General features: G+C 32.7%; 1 protein-coding gene and 1 pseudogene across 1 annotated transcript; both read left to right on the top strand.

Annotated features, from left to right (window-relative positions):
* The first annotated feature begins 8613 nt into the window (after positions 1-8613).
* Positions 8614-9364, top strand: LOC120183923. The gene is made up of 3 exons (XM_039188510.1): positions 8614-8776; positions 8978-9083; positions 9183-9364. The coding sequence occupies exons 1-3, from the start codon at positions 8744-8746 to the stop codon at positions 9326-9328; spliced, it is 285 nt and encodes a 94-aa protein (XP_039044441.1). The 5' UTR covers positions 8614-8743; the 3' UTR covers positions 9329-9364.
* Positions 9365-18578: 9214 nt separating this feature from the next.
* On the top strand, positions 18579-20686 carry LOC120183862 (annotated as a pseudogene).
* Positions 20687-20707: the final 21 nt, after the last annotated feature.

Raw genomic sequence — 20707 nt, 5'->3', positions numbered from 1 at the left:
CCATCTTTTGTTGTTGTTAGGAATATTTGTTCTCGGCTTTGGCGAGGATTTTTGGTCATTTGGGAAGGTTTTCTTCGTAACTTAGTTCGAGTTTTCCGTGATGGTTCTCAAATAGATTTTTGTATGATTCTTGGCTTAGTAACTTAGGGTTGTTAATCAATTTGTATGACTCGAGGATGGGAGTTCGTCCCCAAAGGATCACTGTTAACTAGCTGGTTACGACTGAAGGCGAATGAAACTAGAGCTACATCACGTCTCATTTACATGATTCGGTGATTTCTTATTTGTCTACAGTTCGGCCTCTCATTGTTGAAGGGGGATCTGATATGGTGTGTTGAAAACATGACACCAAGCTACGATTTGTTGTTTCCTCTGCATATTGTACCATGATGTGTTTGGAGTTTGGTGCTCGAACCGCTCCATGGGATATGATTCATGCCTTTAGAGGTCTGCCACGGGTGAAGATGCTCCTATGGACCATTTGTCACAAACTGCTACTTTCCAATGAGGAGCACGGCAGACGACACCTTACGTCAGATCTTAGTTGCTCTATATGCGGTTTAATGGTCGAAAGCAACTCTCATCTTGCGAGAATGCCCGATTGCTTTGGAGTCTTGGAAAGTTTTGGTTAAACCGAAAAGGTTAGCATAATTTTTAGAAATGGAACTTGTTGCTTGGGTGGACCCGAACCTTCGCTATCCACGTTATTTTCTGGTTCTGGAGGAGGATTGGGATATTCTCTTTGGAATAGTAGTTTGGTGCATCTGACATCGCCACAACCAGCTGATTTTCAATACAGATTTTGTGGCATCTGAAAGTATTTTGCAGAGTAGTCTGCGTATGAGGGAGGAAGCGGTTTGCGCGTATAGAATCCGTGTTTTATAACGCCAGGATCAAGGGATAAGAACTAATCGCTCGACTGTTTGGTGTGCCCCTTCGATCGGGAGTTGAAACTCAACACTGATGACGGGTGGCGTAAGGATTCGGGATTGGCAACTTATAGAGGTGTGATATGAGACTCGACTGCTGCCTGGCGAGTTGGGTTTTCACAGAAAATTGGTTGTTGCTCGGTCTTTGATGTAGAGTTGTGGGGTAACTCCTCGTTGGTGTCGCATATTGAGCAGCTGCTGCAGTGGGACTGGGTGATTCGAAGCAGGTATATTCATAGTGAAAGCAACCAGGTTGCTGATGATTTGGAAATGATGGCATGGAGTATTTCGGATCATTTAGAGCTCTTTGTAGAACCACCCGTCGAGGCTGCTAGCTTGGCTTATATGAAGGTAGTCCCACGTGTTTCCCGTTCTTGAGTTTTGTTCTTCCCTTTGTATTAAAAAAAACATACATCCTAATTTTTGAAAAATGGCGTCTGAAAAGTCTCCTTTGATATCATGTGAATGAGGATCACTATGGCTTGATAATGGGCCAACCCGACCCAATACGTCTGCCCGACTTGACCCGTGTCTAACCTGATCCAACCCGACCCAAACCGGTCAATCGTTGACCGTTGACTGACGTTGAATTTTTTGAAAACCTTCATCTTGCCATTTTTTACGTCTTGAGTCCGATTCCGCAATCCGTTTTGGCAAATTCTGAATCGAAAGCCCGAATCGAGCCTGATAATCCGAAAATGCTTTATATTTTTAGCATTTTTGCTTATTTATTTGGGATTTGATTATGGAATTGATTCAAGAATATTTTTTTATGAAGATACTCGTATTTCACCCGACCGAGGGTTTTTTAGATCTGGTGCTTCCCGTCCGTCAGACCCGCACGATCTACGTTCCTCGAGAGTTACTCGTAGGCATATGTAAAATGTTTAAATAGGGTTTATTATTATTTTTCATATTAGGATTTCGATATGGATTTTTCGAGTCGTATGATCTAGCGTTGCCGCTGATCGTGATCGGCAACTCAGTAGTAGGTTTTTTATTAGACTACTCAGACCGGTACATGTGTGTTTCCTGATGGTGTTACATTACTGTTTTAAAATATTTATCTGAATTGTTTTAGATTTATGATAATACTAAATATTTTTACGACGCGATACTTGATTTTTTTAATATTGTTTATATATATCTGATTTACTGTACATTTCTGATATGATCTCTGAATTATGTATTTCTGTATATGATTTCTGAGTCTGAAATATGTTCATGTTTTACTAAATTAAACTATCGTTTTCACTCGAATACATACATGTTATTTACTGTCATTGGGGTATTATTGGTGGAAATATCTCAGGCCTAGTCTATGACTTGTAAGTCCTTACCGCCGCTGACTCCTCGGTTTTGTGCCCAAGGTAAGTCCTTACCGTGGGCTCCTCGGCTTTGTGCTTAGGATAAGTCCTTACCGCAGGCTCCAGGCTCCTCAACTTTTTGCTCAGGGTAAGTCCTTACCGCAGGCTTCTCGGCTTTGTGCACAGGATAAGTCCTTACGCATGTCCTTATGTTATCTGTATAAGACCCTTACCGGGTGTACAGGTGGGTGTATGGTTCTGGGGAACCTACACATTCTGGTGATCGGATGGGGGTAGTGTTCATATTTTTAAAACATGTTTGATAAACTGATTTTACTGAAGCATTTTATTTGTATGTTTTTATACATCGTAAGGAGCACACTGAGTTTTTTAGCTCATTTTGTAAATTTTAACATTTTCAGATAATAGCAGACCGTAGGCTAACAGACTTGGCATCAGGAGGACCGACTACTCCTATTTTTGTACCACTGTATATTTTTATATACCTTTTTGTTATACTTTGGTGACATTTGTTTTTGCTCCCGTTTCGATATATTTGTATTACCGGTATTTTGCTATGTATATGTTTTATACGATGTTTTTGATACATGTATATATTGATATATGGACGTTTATCGTATGAACTTTTATTATGACTAATTTCATATTATATTGTATATGGATTTAAATGTTATTTTAAATATGAAAAAAATTCTGAATAAGATATGTAATCTTCTAGATTTTGGCATAACGTCCAAGCTGAATTTAGGGGGTTACAGTCGCATATTGAGCAGCAGTTGCAGTGGGACTGGGTGATTCGAACCAGGTTGCTGATGGTTTGGCAAGGAAGGCATGAAGTATTTCGGGTCATTTCGAGCTCTTAGTAGAACCACCCGTCAAGGTTGCTAGCTTGGCTTGTATGGAGGCAGTCCTACGTATTTATAGTTCTTGAGCTTTGCTCTTCCTTTTGTATTAAAAAAAACATACATCCTAATTTTTGAAAAATAGCGGCTGAAATGTCTCCTTTATATCATGTGGAGGAGGATCACTATGGCTAGAAGTATCAAAAGGAGGGGTTTTATTGCATGATATTTAGGAATTGACATGCATCAAATTAGATCAAATTTTTAGTTTATTTGAATTTAACTTGAGTATTATATCTTTTATTAATTATTTTATTTGATTTAGATTTAAGAAGACTGTAATTTATCTACAACCCAATTTAATATTTAGGATAAAACCTTACATTAAACATAAATATATATAATATTATTCTATTTGATAAAATAAAAATCTAATTTAAAAAAAAAATAAAAAACTGGAAAAGTTAAAGATTTTAGCCAAAGGAGAAATGGAAGATGGGAATGGAATATTGAGATCAGAAGGCATCTTTTCAACTGGGAAGTTAATCATTAGATCGAATTTCTGCATGTCCTAAACAGAGTCCAAAGTAGTGCCGATTGTGTAGATAGAGTTCATTAGTTGAGATGGCCGGATGGTCAGTATTCGACAAAGAATTTCTGTTTGTTGGCGACTTGTGAAGGGGGAGATTGAGGACAGTGTGTGGAAATTGATGTGGGCAAACTTAGCTCCACCGAAAGTGTAAGCTTTCGCTTGGAAGGCTATTCTTCAAAGTATCGTGGTTAGATGCTCTGTTTCATATAGAGCATTTTGACTTTTTCGCCATGGATTCGTGAAATTTGGTTTGTGAGTAGCTGCTGTGATTCCAAAATCCTATTACTGCAGGTGCTTGGTAGCGGTATGTATCATATTTGGTTAGGATGAAATTATATGTAGCTTGTCAATTTATTAGCGCGGGTGTTGTTTCAAAGGTCGTAGATCTGGATTGGTTTGCTAGAAATGCTCCTTGTTGCTGCATGGGCAGTCTGGTTCTTGCTATTTCAGAGCTGTGGAAGGGTTGATTTGGTATGGTGCGATTAATTTCTTGGTTATCCCAGTACTGTGTAGTCGGTTTTTGTTATGTCTGTACTTTTAAGCTGTAATGTTTTTTGTTATTGTTAGAAATCAAACTCAACTTTGCAACCATATGTCGGCAAGAAGAATGTTGAAGCATGTGAATTACTTAGCAACAAAAGACTTTGAAAAGTCAAGAATGGTGACAAGTAGCAATATGGAAACATGACAGCAACAACACTTTGAAATACTTAATTATTAAGCAAAGGTTAAGGTGGCAAAAGTTAGAAGAATCTTGATTAATGAAGCATGATCTTGAATTACTTAAGAACTAAACCTGGAAAATAAACATGTGACAATTGATGATGGAAGGGAATTTTATTAAGACAAAGAACTCCATGTGGCAATACAAGAAGAATTTGGAAATGCCTAGATCTTTCATTAAGGAGGTTAATTACCCTTATAAATATGTCTTTAGCATTAATATAAATGTATGCAAGTGAGAAAGAGAAGGAATATGAGGAAAAACTTAGAAAAGCAAGAATGAAAAATAGCTTAGCAAAGATATTAAAGAGAGAGGGTGAAGCTTAGCAAAGCTTAGGAATATGATTGAAAGCTTAGGAATATGATTGAAAGCTTAGCAAAGCTATGAGAGAATTGAGTGAAGCTTAGCAAAGCTTAGAATAGCGAGGTTGTGTTTGTAAACTAGCGCAACTAGTGTTGTAGTGTTGTAATATTGTACTATTGAGGTAAGTTGTTGTAACGTATTTTGCCTCGTATCAATAAAAGTGCGAATTTTATAAATTACTCGAGTGCCTAGCTACGCTTCCAACAAGTGGTATCAGAGCTTGGTTCGAGTTTAACGTGGTGGAGAAGATGGCCAACATGATTCAACCTCAAATCCCAAGATTGACAAAGATGAATTATGGCAATTGGAACATTCAAATGAAGGCGTTACTAGGCTCCCAAGATTGTTGGGATATCATCGATGATGGTTACACCGAGCCTGAAAATGTAGCAGCAGAAACAGCCCTGGCCAATGAAGAAAAGAAGGTATTGAAGGAATCTCAGAAAAAAGAAAAAAGTGTTGTTCTTTATTTTCAAGGAGTAGATGAATCTACCTTTGAAAAAATTTCTGATGCGAATACCGCAAAACAAGCGTGGGAAATTCTGCAAAAATCTCTACAAGATGTAGAAAAAGCAAAGAATAATACATAGCCGCAGCAGCGTGCACTTGGCAAGAAATGAAGAATCGATTGGAGATGACAAGTGGAGAAAAGCTCAGAATGAAAAGTCGAGTTTGAGGGGGAGTGTTAGAAATCAAACTCAACTTTGCAACCATATGTCGGCAAGAAGAATGTAGAAGCATATGAATTACTTAGCAACAAAATACTTTGAAAAGTCAAGAATGGTGACAACTAGCAATATGGAAACATGGCAGCAACAACACATTGAAATACTTAATTATTAAGAAAACGTTAAGGTGGCAAAAGTTAGAAGATTCTTGATTAACGAAGCATGATATTGAATTACTTAAGAACTAAACATGTGACAATTGATGATGGAAGAGAATTTCATTAAGACAAGAACTTCATGTGACAATACAAGAAGAATTTGGAAATGTTTAGATCTTTCATTAAGGAGGTTAATTACCCTTATAAATATATGTCTTTAGCATTAATATAAATGTATGCAAGTGAGAAAGAGAAGGAATATGAGGAAAAACTTAGAAAAGCAAGAATGAAAAATAGCTTAGCAAAACTATTAAAGAGATAGGATGAAGCTTAGCAAAGCTTAGGAATATGATTGAAAGCTTAGCAAAGCTATGAGAGAATTGAGTAAAGGTTAGAATACGAGGTTGTGTTTGTAAACTAGTCACAACTAGTGTTGTAATATTGTAATATTGAGTAACGTTGTTGTAACGTATTTTGCCTCATATCAATAAAAGTGCGAGTTTTATAAATTACTGAGTGCCACCTACGCTTGCAACAGTTATTGGAGGTATCATACAGGTTGTGATCCGTGATTGAATTATTTTATTTTCTTCATTTAAGTTTAGGGAGTTTTTAACGAAGTCTATATCGGCGATTGGTTTTGTATGTGTTTCAATTAATAAAACCCATGCAAAATTTCATCTAAAAAAATCGAAAAAAATTCAAAGAGATGTGTTGTAATTATGTCTAAATATATAGTTGATATTACATTATAATCTCATTCCAAATCATAATTTTTTCATCTTAAACCTAAATTTGACAACAATTTTTTTAAAAAAATAATAACCGAATCCAAACCGATCGAATCTTAATCTAATTCTCGTCGCTCTTGATAATTGATGTTCATTCTTTACTCGCTCTTTGCAGATGTTTGGCCAAATTTTGAAGATACCTACGCTGTGAAAATTTCAACTATTTGTAGTACAAATTTAGAATGAGACAAACCGTATGCACTTAAATCTCGATATTTCGTGTTAATATACCGTATTGTCGCTATAAATTTTACTAGGACGGACTTTAATTCGATCACATGATTAATATTACTATATATTATATAATTTGATTATAAAATATCATTTAACTTAATATTGTTTTTATTAATATTAATTAAAATATCATTTTAACATAATTTTATCATTTTTATATAATTCGATCATTATATAATTATGTTATGTTTTAACATAATTTGTTTCATAATATTAAAATTTAAACCTTTAATATAATTTACGACATCTAATGTTTTATTTTATTAGATCAACTATAATTAATTCATACTTAATGATTGATATAAATGATTGTATGCTTATGTTGGAGCACCTAATTCTCGTTAAAATCCCACCATATTATTGCTTCTTTGTCCTAAGATAAAATCACTGAAAACAACAATTCATAACACCTTAGAAATTTTATTCGGATCCGAGTACACCTCATCTCTCACTCGGATCCAGGCGATGTGATTTGACCGACCTCTTAAACATGCAGTTGACTGAAAACATTTTGTATGGCGATCTCTAGCCTTAAACCACTTCAACCTAGATTTATGTAGCCATTCTCTTTCTTCTCTCCTATACCTCGACCAGAGTTTGCTTTTAAAGGCTTTAATCTCAGTTTGGATCCCACTGTTATTACCGGAAAACAATACAATCTCTCTAAGGCTTGAATCAGGGATTTAAATGGTGATCGCGTTTTTAATCATGTCATGTTTACCGCGATTACAGTCATAGCGGACGCTATTATGGATATAGTAGGTATATCGAAAGGTAACACTATCGTTATTTCACAGACACTATCACAATCATGAATCGCTATTTAAAACTTGAATGTTATTCTCAATTTCCAATGTAATTCAGGCTCATTAGATTTAACTTCTAACACCTACGCCTTAGAAGTAACTTTCACTTCTCAATAACATGCCAATCATCTTATTTCTGCATTTACCGCGTACTACCATAACCACGGAATTTAATTCAAGTTTTTGTAGTGGAATCGAAGTAGGTTACGTCTGGTAGCGAGTACTACCCACCAACTGGTGATGCTATTACGGCAGTTTCACAGGTCGTTTTAAGCTTGCAAGTGTGGGACCCTATATCACCACAACCCCACAGTGGGAGGGTGATCGGGTCCCACGTTTCTAGTGGAGGGTGGCCTAGTCAGCACATGTGATTACAACTAGAGGACTAGCTTTCTTACAGAATCTACCCTCATCTCTTCTCCACCAATCATAGATGTCGTCCCACGTGGGGACATAGACCCCACCAACACCCTATTACAATCTTATGATCACATCAAACAATAATTTCCATTTATTTACCTATAGAATAAATTAACCATCATATGTGATTTATTATTAAATAATTGAGTGTATTTAAGATATATATTCTTTTATAATCATCTTAATTTAATAAAAAAAATAGATGTAAATATATTTTCTCAATTTCAAAAACAACCAAATAAATAAATATTTATATTTAATTTATTAATAACTGAATTCAGATTAAATATTATAAAATAATATTATTAAAAGTTTTATTACTCTTAAAAAAACATAATTATATATCAAGAATATAATTTTTTAAAATATATATTAAAATTTTTAAAAAATAATAATAATATAAAATTAAAATATCACTATAACATATATAAAATATTTAAATTATATGAAAATTTAAAGTTTTTATAAGATAGTACGAACCAAGCGACTTCGACGATAGAGGAGGAGTTGTTATTCATTGGAGTACCGGATTCGAACATCCTAAATACATAAATATGAATGTTTAATGTCGAATAGTTGAAAGTTTTATTTGAACATATACTATCTTATATTTACATGGATTAATAAAAATAAATTACAAGGTAAACTACCCAAACACATGTTGGTCCTTCCCTGTCCACTTCCATATTTTTAGCTTATAAATTGAATACTTTTGGCCAGCTCATGATATTGGACTGATTCTTTCCTCCTCTTTTAATTTCTTTCCCAATCTTACAAGCTTTTGCCTTCATTTTCCGAGGTTCATCCTTCAGATCAATCACTCTATAAATATTCCAAGCTTCAACCCTTCAAGCACTTAGGTCTAGAGTACTAATATTTGCATGATTTATGGGTGAATCTTCGGCTTCATATATCCGCATGGTAAGCTATATGCAATATAATACGTCAATTCTCCAACACACTCCAACTTATAATTTTTCAAGTTATTATACCAACAACGATATCAATGAAATTTAAATTTTACTTTTAATTAAATTGATTGTAAGTACTAGACATATATGTTAAGTTAAATCTCGACTTTTTTTGCATTAAACTCTCACACCCCTGATGATTTATATGCAGGTGCACCGTCTTATAGAAGAGTGTTTGATCTTCAACATGAGCAAAGAAGAGTGCATGGAAGCTTTGTCTAAGCATGCAGATATTAAACCAGTCATTACTTCAACAGGTTAATTAATATAACTTCTTTCATTTTTCTTAAGAAAAATATTAAACACACAATGAAAACATAGATATATACGTGTGTGTGTGTTGTCTTTGGTTACAGTTTGGAATGAATTGCAGAAAGAGAATAAGGAGTTCTTTGAAGCTTACACAAACGGCAGGGGTCAAAGAGCAACTGAGATGGAGCAGCAAAGGCAGAGGATCCAAGGCAAGCTTAATGCTTCCATGGAGCCCAATGACAAGAACTAACATTTATATATGTGTGTGTATATATATATATATAATGGCAAGATCAAAGGTTAGCTTGAAGCAGTTCTGAATAATAATTTAGTTCAAAATTTATCGTTATTATGGAAGACGGGATGAACAACGGTACTTCGCTTTGCCTCTATGTTTGATAAACGAAGAAAGGTGTAATTATTCTCCTAGTCCCTATACTTTTAGTACATTTGAAGGTAATCTTATTTTAATTTCAATAATTGACCGATAAAACCTTTAAAAAACCATTTCTTTGGATTAGATGGTATTTTTTTAAAAAGAATTATTGAAGTGGGAAATTTAAAGTCGTGATGTTTAATCGAAAAGGTTTTTAAGATATTAATAATAGTTTCAGAAACTATTTCAAGAATCATTAATTTATTATAGAAATGTCAGTTAAAACATCTAATTTTATCAAACCATCTAACATTATATATAATTATTTATGAGTTTAAATTAAAGAACAAATATTTTCTATGGAAACAAAATAATGAAGTACTAATTTCAGAGCCTAAATTTCAGATATACAACGAATACATGGACTAAGAACATAATTAGACCAACTGGAAAAAGAATAGGAGTTTTAAAGAAGCAGTGGGAAGCGTGATTGCATGGCTTTGATACGGCACGTTGCGTATACGTGGCAATGCCCTCATGTCCCGGCTCCCTCTCCTTGCTTTTTACTCTCTCTTCAAATTCGAAGATAAATTCCCGTACTGTGTAGTTTTTTAGGGTAAATTACTAGTTTAACACCTAAATTATCAATTTTAATCTGTTTTAGTACTTAAACTTTTAATTTTTTAAAACGATATTTAAAGTTTAGTTTTTTATTTCATCTTAGTATCCAGTTTAAAATTTAACATTAAGTTTTGAAAAAAATTGAAAGTTTAGGTATTAGCACGGACAAAAACTGATAATTTATGTACTAAATGCTTTAATTTTTAACAGTAAGATGCTAAAATGAAACAAAAATTATACGTTAAATATGATTTTGAAAAAATCAAAAATTTAGATACTAAAACATACTCAAACCTAGTGTATAATATTAAAAATATCACCTCAACAACACCGACAAATCCATTCACTTGATTTGTTAAAAAATCATTTAAGATATAGTCGTATTTAAAATTAATAAAAAAATAAATTAAAATAAAGAAAACATTGATTAAAAAATGGATTAACCCTATTCCCCCCACAAATCCCATGAACCCGGAAACTTTTAAATATTTTTCCATCCAATTCGACTGAATTAATTTTCGTTTAAACTGCTAAATAAATATGTGACATATTAATAATATATATAAAAAAAAAAGGCTATAATAAATGAAGTGTAAGGGGTGGGATTTTCGGACCATGCGTTTGAAAATGACGATTGAGGACTGTGTCAATAGTGTCACAGTTGAAAGCGTTTTCTGGGTTTGTTGTTTTTTGATCAATGAATTTGAAGTGAGTGCTAAAATTTAGGGTAAATTATTTATGTAGTATTTAAATTATCATTTTGGTATTACACTGTTAATTTTTTTTATTTTAGTATTACATTTAAAATTTGACGTTAAATTTAAAAAAAACGAAAGTATAGATATTAAAATGGATCAAAATTGATAGTTTAAGTATTAAACGCATTAAATTTTTTAATGACGATATATTAAAATGAAATAAAAATTAAACATTAGGTATGATTTAAAAAAATAAAAATTTAGATAAAGTTTAAATACAAAATGCATAATTTACCCTAAAATTTAATGCATGTACTATCGTCCGACAATTACTTTTTATCTTTTGTTTTTTTATATGTATATTTGGCAAATGTGAGCTTAGTCTAATATTTTTATAATATTTAATTTAAAATAATAAAGCACATTACATGATTCACGTTCTAATCATGGAGAATATATGTGTAAAATAAATGTCAAAGTTTTTCCTTTTTTTTTTGTCTCTATAAATGTCAAAGTTACATGTAAATAAAACGCGTCTCTATGTTATTTGAAAATATAGTAAATGAGTGTCCGGAAGATTGTTGTTTTCCACCCAAAAAGGTGAAGTGAAAGGTTGATATCGAAGAGAATACACGAAATGGGTCCGTTCTCTTTGGGACGCACTTTTTTTTAAATAAATACAAGACCGTATTTATTTAAATATAATTCTTAAATTTTTTTATATTGAACTTTCATATTTTTTACATGTGTGATGCTTGAACTCGAATCTTTAAAGAATAACAATTTTTTTTTATTACGGATCCTATTTAATTCGTGCATGATGCAGTTATTAGAGTAATTAGCTCATTAGGTCATGTTAAATTTTATTTTGGGATCTACGAAAAATTGTTAGGATTGTTGAAGCTTAAATGACAATCAAAATAAATTTCCAATAGCGGTGATTTGACTTTTGAGAATTTTAGGGAGTAAAGATAATTAAAGGAATAGGAAATTGGTTGCACAAAAATTTCTAGTGGGTCGACTTTCTCAACAAAAGTCTACATCCACTACCTAATCTCCTCAATTAGGATTTTCCAATAAATCAACTAATTTGTTTTTTTTCAATGATAAATAGATAACATTTACGAATTCCCTAGTTTTTCAAAGGGTTAGCTAGAACCAAAACTCATTTACAAAAGGTAAAAAGAAGTAAGCAAAGAAACCTCTTAAAGGTATGTGTTTATAAAATTAAACCTCACAAAAACATAAATATGTACAAGAGAATATAAATAAATAGTGAAAAGCTCTTCTCTTGTGTTTGATTGCTTGAATAGGTGTTTTAACCATTCTTCAAGTGTCTTGAACTTGTATTTATATGTTGGAATGAGTTTGTGGCCGTTTTTAGCCGTTGAGAGTGATTTGGAGCCGTTGGGGATGTTTTATCTGCAAAATAAAACTGCCTAGGACAGAGGGTATCGATACTCCTATAGGGAGTATCCCGTACTACCTTTATAATATTTAAATAAAACTAGTTGTTACTAGCCGTTGGGCATGACAGTATCGATATTATCTTTCATGATATCGATACTACTATGTAAAATAGTATCGGTACCCCTTTGGGTATCGGTGCTATTTTGCATTCTGAAATTTTAGCAAGCTGGTAGTATCAGTATTACCTTAAGAGTATCAATACTTCTCTTACCTAGGGTATCGATAACACATGAACAGTGTCGATACTGTTCATATAGTATTGATACCGTAAGAACAATATCAATACTTTGTACGTGAAAAACTTGGTTTTGCTCAAATTCTAGTTTATTGGACTTTGAATTATTTTTTGAAAACTTTTGAAACTTTGAATAAATTCAATTAAGTCCAAAAACATTTTGCCTTAATTTGTTATATCAAAATATTATAAAACATAGTTCAACAAAAATGTTACAGTACAGGGCAAACTCGTCACACTCACATGATGAATTTGTCCAAATAATTTTTTTTTACTCAAATCCGTCAAATCGACATGATGAATTCTAATAAAATATATTTTTTATCAAAATTTGTTACGTTGGGATGACAAGTTCTATTAAAAATATATTTTATTAAATTTTGTCAAGTCAATGAGATGAGTTATAGGTCATTGTAGCAAATGTTGTATATCCCAAAATAATTTTTGAAGATGATCTAATGGGTCAATTTTTTACTTGTCTGTCCTGTTGGGCCAATTTTGCCCTGCAGTTTGTTTCAAGGGTTATGATTTAGTATTATTTTTACTTGAGTAAATTACACATTTAGTATCTTAACTATTAATTTTGTCTATTTTTAATACTTAAACTTTTAATTTTTTTCAAAATTATATTTAGCATTTAGTTTTTGTTTAATTTTAATATTTTTGTTAAAAAGTTAACGTTAAGTACTAAAACATATTGAAAATAACCTTAAGGTACTAAATTGAAAGTTTTGAAACAAATTGAAAATTTAGATACTAAAGTATACCAAAACTAATAGTTTAAATACTAAACGCGTTAGATTTTTAATAGTATGGTACTAAAATAGACCCATTTCATGTCCTCTCTTTTGTGTAATTTTGTTATAATTATTGCCTCTTTTCCGGGTAAATTACAAATTTGCTAACTAAATTTTATTATCTCGTTTATTTCACTTACTGTACTTTAAATATTTTTAATTTCTTCGTTGAACTTAATACATTGGATTTTTTTAGATTTTTAGTCAATCAGTCGTTTCCTCACTAACGACGTTATAAATGGGCTTTTATATAAATACATAATGATGTCTTTTTGTTGAAAATTTTATTTTTTTAAAAACAACATCGTTTTAACACCATTAATTATTTAACGGCAAAATGACTAAAAAACTCAATGTATTAAGTTTATTGAAGAAATTAAAAACTTTTAAAGTTTAGTGAGTAAAATAAGAGAGATAATAAAGTTTAATGATGAAATTTGAAATTTACCCTTACTTTCCCTTAAATATGTAGATTCCTCGAAGGCCAAAGCTAAATAATAATAATTTTAATTTTAATATTAATATTAATATTAATAATTTTACATGAGATTTCCCAAGAGGGTTTAGGAGATAGGATTGGTATCAAACGTCGAATTGAGCAACTTTTACATTATGGAGATGGATGTTATTATAATTATTTTTAAATATATGAGATGCAATTATAATATTATTTCGAGTCATATTTTTTTATTTTAAAGCTAAATCCGATTTGATCCAACCCCATCATTTAAAATAAACTCGATTTCTTTTTAAAAATCTGACTCGATTAAATCAAATTAAAAATAAACACAAACTCAAATGCATATTATAATACATACATTTAAATATATTTATATTAATGTAAAGTAAATTCATTTTATACACACAAGTTCTTTTGTGAGTATTATTTCTCTTATTTATTTTTGTTTAACTCACCAACCATTTCTATATTATTTTCATATAAACCACGCATTTTGATATTTCAACCATTTGCTCATGTTGTTTAATAAATTCTCCATTCCTGTTTAGTCCTTTAATCGGCATGGGATGTAACAAACCTATTTCATTAATTACGTGAAGATACTATTTTTTTTCTCCATTTTCTATTATTATTATTATTTTATATATTATTATTATTATTATTACAAACAGGCCAAGTCCGGCCCAACCCAGACAAGCCCAGTTACAAGAGACCAATCCCAAACCTATCAGAAAACCCTAAAACCAATTTAGGGTTTCCATATCATCATCCAGCCGCCTCAGCATCACAGCCGTTGGATCTGAGAGATCCAACGGCCCACACGCATCCAGCACAAACCCTAGGGTGATGATACCCTAGGGACCACGCGGCGCCGTTCTACTTCTAGCCGCTCCACTTCGCTCCGCCGTTGCCATGACGCCCCGTCAAAGTTTCCAGAAGATCCATTACAGCCGCACACGTCGCTTGTTTTTTTTGAGTCACCACCATAGGTTTGGTGACTCACTGGCCTTCACTCTTGTGACCGGTCCGAGAAGCATCTCGTCGAGGCTATAAAAGCCTCGACCCACCTACAAAGGAGGAGACAGAGAGGAAGCAACAAAAGAAACTAAAAAAAGAGAGAAGAAAGAAAACTTACCCTTTGAGCCTCGATCATCGCCGGAAGCCAAACATTGCCGGAGAACAGAAAATACCGAAGGTATTTTCTTAGATTTACTCCGATTAGGAGTTTTTTAGGGTAAACTAAAGCCAGATTTGGCCTTAGGAAGAGAAGGCCTTTATTTTCATGTAAAACGAAACTTTCCGGCCACCGGAGACGGTGGCCGGCGGCGGGGATGGCGGCGGTATACGGCTGCCTGCCGATGACCAGCTTCCCTCCGGTGAGGGAAGCTAGAGAGAATTTTTCTCTCTCGGCTTTTAGAGAGAGGAAAGAAAGTGAGAAATGAGAGCTGGCCCTTCGGGCCAGCCGTTTTGGGGCTTAAATACCCCTCCCCGAACGACGCCGTTTTGGGGAGGGGTCTGTCTATAATTAATTAAAAGTTAAACCCTTTCCACAGCCATCCTAATTTGTAATCCTTACATTTTAGTCACTAAATCAATTTATAATCCTTTTAATTCGGTTCTTTAATTTTAATTTTATTTATTTTAGTCCTTTATATTAAATAATATATTTAGGATAAATAACATATTTAGTCCTTTAATTTTAATAATTAATATTTTAAACCCCGAACAACATATTTCAATTTATTTTAATTTGATATATGAATTTTATATAATTTTAGTTTAGTCACTAAATTAATAAATAAGAAGAATAGCATGTTTAGTCAATCAAATTTTAAATAATTAATTATGAATTAGGTATTTAATTCTATTAAGTTACAATTTAGTCACTAATTTCAATTTTTATTTATATAGTTTTAATTTTGTTCATTATATGTTAATTTTATATGTTTACTTTTAATTATTATTACTATTATTATTATTATTTAGCCATAAACATATATATATTTATAATATTTATTTTATTTATTAAAATCTTATTACTTTTAACTTATTTTAATATTGTTTTAATATTTATTTATTTTTCAATATTAAGAAAGGACAGTCTTAAAACAACTGGATGTCCATTTTCTGATATTTTTAAATAAATAAATTTTATAAATTATATATTAATTGTTTTAATTATTTATTTTTTAATATCGAAGAAAAGAGCTGTCTTAAGGTACCTAGAAGTCCTTTTCTGATATTTCTAAATAAATAAATATTTTATTAATATATATTTTTCATAATTATAATTTTAAAATAATAGGATTATAAATTAAATATATTTTGAATTTTTAATTTCTAATAATAGAGACAATTTATAATTAAAAAGTACCAATTTTAGGCGTTGTAGGGGTGCTAATCCTTCCCTAAACGTAACCGACCACGAATCCCTTTTTATTTCTAAAAAGAATGAATTTTTGGTTAAAACGCAGATCAGTTTATCTTTTAACTGATGTTTTCTTAAAAACTCTTTTAAAAGATAATTTTTTAGGTATTCGACCTACCTGACCCAAAAGGCCGATGACGACTCCCCAAATTATTTTAAACCATTTATTCGCATCACATTTTCCCTCCAAAGTAAAATTTCTTGCCCGTCGAAAACCGGTTACGACATTACGTATTAAAAATTGATTTCTTTTTATTTTTCAAGCTAGGTGCATTCAGTGGTGGATTTAAAAAATATATATATAGGGTGAACACATATATATTAATAATATAATTTTTTGAATACGATAAAATTTCAGGGTGGACACTACATAATTTTAGGATGGACACACGTACATTAATAAAAAAAAATTCAGAGTGGATACGTGTCTACCTAATATCAATGTGGGTCGGCCACCGGGTGCGTTTGACAAATCATTGAAGATTTACATATTTTTTTAATTATTTTATTTTATTTTATAAATTAGGGTATTCAACCCTAGAACATTAAATCATCATTAACCTTGTTATCCAATCAAGCCCTCGCCGGCAACAAACAGCTAAATTCATGTACTTCTAGTCTTCTTGTATCTAACTTATCAAGACTTTTTTTACGTTTCAAAATTATGGCTGTCATGTAGGATGTATTTGAATCTGTTATAATTTTGAAATTTATAATTGAAAATTTGACTCCATCTTAGCTCCATTGATTTTAATTTTTCAAAATATAAAATTTTTATATTGTATTATTTGTTTTTAAAAAATTATAATAATAAAAATTAAAATTTTGATCAATTTTTTAAAATATTTTTTAATACTGTTTACATAAATAATAAAGAAAAGGATGTTATTCATATAAAATTGCCTTTTAATTTCAGATGATAAAGAAACTGAGATGTTGAAATCGTGATAAACATGTGCAAATTGCACTTGCCTTTCTCCAACTTGTTCAAAGCTAAATTTGACTTATCATTATATTGAATAAGTTGTGATCACATTTAGACCGTGTAATGTTGTAATAAGGAATGATGAAGAAGAAATCAAATAAGTTATAATTTTTCAACATTTAGGAGTTAAGTACGGGGATGAGTTACATATGGTGTCTAGGCTAGGGGTTTCGATTTGACTTAAATTTTTATGATGGTTTTTTTAAACGAGTTTAAATCAGGTCGAATAATTTTTTTCTCGAAAAATAAGGTCAAGTAGGTTATTTTTTTTATACATAATATCGGGTCAAGTTCAAATTTAAGATGAACATCTTTGACCCAACACGTGATAATCGTATAATTATCTTTCTTATATTTAAGAATAATTTTAATTATACATTTTATCATATTTTTTTCAAATAAATCTCTATTTTATTTGATAAACAAGATAGACCTAGGAGGGATGTCCGTCCCGGGGTAGTCATTTCCTGAAAATTTCAAATTATCATATATTTTAAATTTTTTTCCTTTGTATTTTCTGTTAATAATTTATTTTCGTCCTTAGAATTTTATGAGTTCACCCACCCCTCTTAAAAATTTACAAGTTCGTCATCTTAATATAAAATTATGTGTTTATTTCTACTAATAAAGGTGATAATTATAAATATATATATATATATCTTGGATTAGATTAAATGTTAAATTTTAGTATCAAAATTTAAATCGATATTAAAGTTAAAAAAATTTTAAATTAAAAATCAAATCAAATGGCAAATGAAAATATCACTTAATTAAGTTTAAAGTAGCCAAAAAAATAAAATCACCCCACCCAACCATACTTATCCCTAATTAAGTGCTAGAGCTCAGCTTCACTCAACTTGATATTGGTCTGGAGTATAGAGTCAAGAAGAAATTAATAAAAATAAATTATATTTTCCACAACATTTAGAACTTAAGTGGCCAACTTGTTTTTGCTTACAACCACAAATTATTCCTCAAGTTGTACTCTTATTTTGAAAAAATAAATTTAGTATCTTTTTTGAAAATAAATCTAATATAAAAACTGAATATATATTTATTAAATTAGTTAAAAATCTAATTTAAAACATACTGTCCTTTTATAAAGTATACTATTTTTTTATCAAGTCCAAAATAGACAATTCGTCATTCAAATTAGTGAAATGTTAAAAATGCAATTTATTTCTAATAATCCTAAAATGAATTCTATTGACTATTACTTAAAATAATAATAATAATTAATGTTTTTTTAGTATGCCTTCAAAATTTTTAAAATTTTTAAATGTCTTTTTACTGGATACTTTTATGGGGACGTACAAGTAATTTAGCTGGGTCGCGTGTGAGAATAGTCAGAATTTAGAACGACGCCGTTTGCTAAAACGCCTATAAAATCCCATCCGGAGAAGGGGAAGCTTAGGCTCAAATTTCCAGTTTCTTATATTTAAAAATAAATAAAAGAACTTTCCTCCGGAAGGATGCCGCGAAAAGGAATGCGGAGCCTTTGCTTCAGCCCTGAAGCGCCGCCGTTACGGAGGCCAGTGACACAACATTCATTAGCCTTGCTATGCAGGAATAATCGCCGGACATTATCCGAAGTGACGGTCGAGCAAACCATCGACGCCGCCGCCACCATCTTCGCGAAATGGGATGTTGAAAGGCCTTCGTACGCTAGAAGTACTACTCTATTCTACGAAAGCAAAACAGAAGCCGTGAATTTTATAAGATCCGTCAATGACCTGCACAAAATCATGCGTTTTCTTCTTAATGATCGAGGTTCCGGTTCGGAGAAGCTCTCTCAAGTTCAACGTTTGCTGCAAATCGCAATGAAGAGGCTTCAAAAGGAGTTTTACCAGATTTTATCGATGAACCGTGCCCATTTGGATCCGGAATCGGTTTCATCTCGATCATCACGAACCTCCACGAAATCGAGCTTTTCAGATTACGATTTCAACTTTTCACCGGACAATGAGATCCGCGCCGCCGGGGATTCCATCTCTGAAGTACAAGAAGTTTCTTTCATGGCGATGTCCGATCTGAAACTGATAGCAGATTGCATGATCGCTTGTGGTTACGCTAAAGAATGCGTCCAAATTTATAATTCTATTAGAAAATCGATTATCGATGAAGGTATTTACAAGCTGGGGATCGAAAAACTAAGATTTTCTCAGATCAAGAAGATAGAATGGGATGTACTGAATTTGAAAATTAAGGACTGGTTAGAAGCCATAGAGATTTCAATGAGGTCGCTTTTCCCTGGAGAAAGAATCCTCTGCGACTTCGTATTTTCCTCGTCGGATTCCATTAGAGAATCTTGCTTTTCGGAGATTACAAAAGAAGGCGCCATCGCTCTGTTTGGATTTCCCGAACTCGTCGCCAAGGCGAAAAAATGGCCGCCGGAGAAAAGTTTCCGTCTCCTCGCTATGTACACGGCTATTTCAGGCAACCGGAAAGAGATTGAAACGATCTTTTCCTTTGAGTCGAGTTCTGCCGTTCGATCACAAGCTCTCAAATCGTTGACTCGACTCAGTGAGTCAGTGAGGTCGTTGTTATCTGATTTTGAGTCCACAATCCGAAAAGATTCGTCCAAAGCGATGGTTCCAGGCGGCGATTTTCATCCTCTGACCATCTACTCAATGAAATACCTCGCTTCCTTCGCTGAGTACAGCAACATTCTTGCCGACATCATTTTCGACTGGTCACCGCCGGCGAAATCACCTCCACGTGAATCCTACTTTTACAGTCCGATTCCCGTTGCATCTCCGGCTTCTGCAATCTCCGCCCGCATTTCGTGGCTAATGTTCGTCTTACTCTGCAAACTCGATAGCAAAGCCAAGTGTTACAAAGACGCCGCCGTTTCATACCTATTTCTAGCCAACAATATCCAACATGTAATCTCTGTAGTCCATGAGTCCAATCTCCACTGCTTACTCGGCGAGGAATGGATCGTGAAGCAAGAAGCTAAAGTGAATCGGTTGGTGGATAACTACGAGCGGTTAGCGTTCGGAAACGTCTTCGCATCCTTGCCTAAGAATCCAACTGCGCCGATGACACCGGCGGAAGCCAAACAGTGTTTCAGGAAATTCAATATAAGCTTCGAAGCAGCGTATTTGAAGCAGATTTCATGCGTCATACCCGACTCGAAGCTCCGAGACCAGATCAAAGCATCCATTGGAAGGAAGCTCGTCGCCGTTTATTGAAATTTTTCAATTGCCATAAATCAACAATCGGCGATGAAAGGAGCGTCACACTGTTCATCAGATTTTACCCTGAAGATGTCGGGAATTACTTGTCGGATTTGTTCTTAAGGACGGTTGGCCCGGGCAGTTCACCGTCGTCTTCTCCGTAATCTCATCGAAAGCATTTAGAGTTTTTATATTTATTTTATGACGCGATTTTTCTCTCTAATCATTGAAAAAATCGGCGATGATTGTTAGGTAGTTATATAACGGTTTTTTAAAATTTCTTTTACATATTAGTCCTCCAACATCTGTGTTATTGTTGTAAAGCACAGATTCGAACCCATTTCTCTTATTGCTGGCTTGTTGAAAGAGAAATGATTTTA

Source organism: Hibiscus syriacus, unplaced genomic scaffold (genome assembly GCF_006381635.1).
Source record: "Hibiscus syriacus cultivar Baekdansim isolate YM2019G1 unplaced genomic scaffold, ASM638163v2 tig00112852_pilon, whole genome shotgun sequence".
NCBI lineage: Eukaryota > Viridiplantae > Streptophyta > Magnoliopsida > Malvales > Malvaceae > Hibiscus > Hibiscus syriacus.
This window is presented reverse-complemented; position numbering and strand designations above follow the sequence as displayed.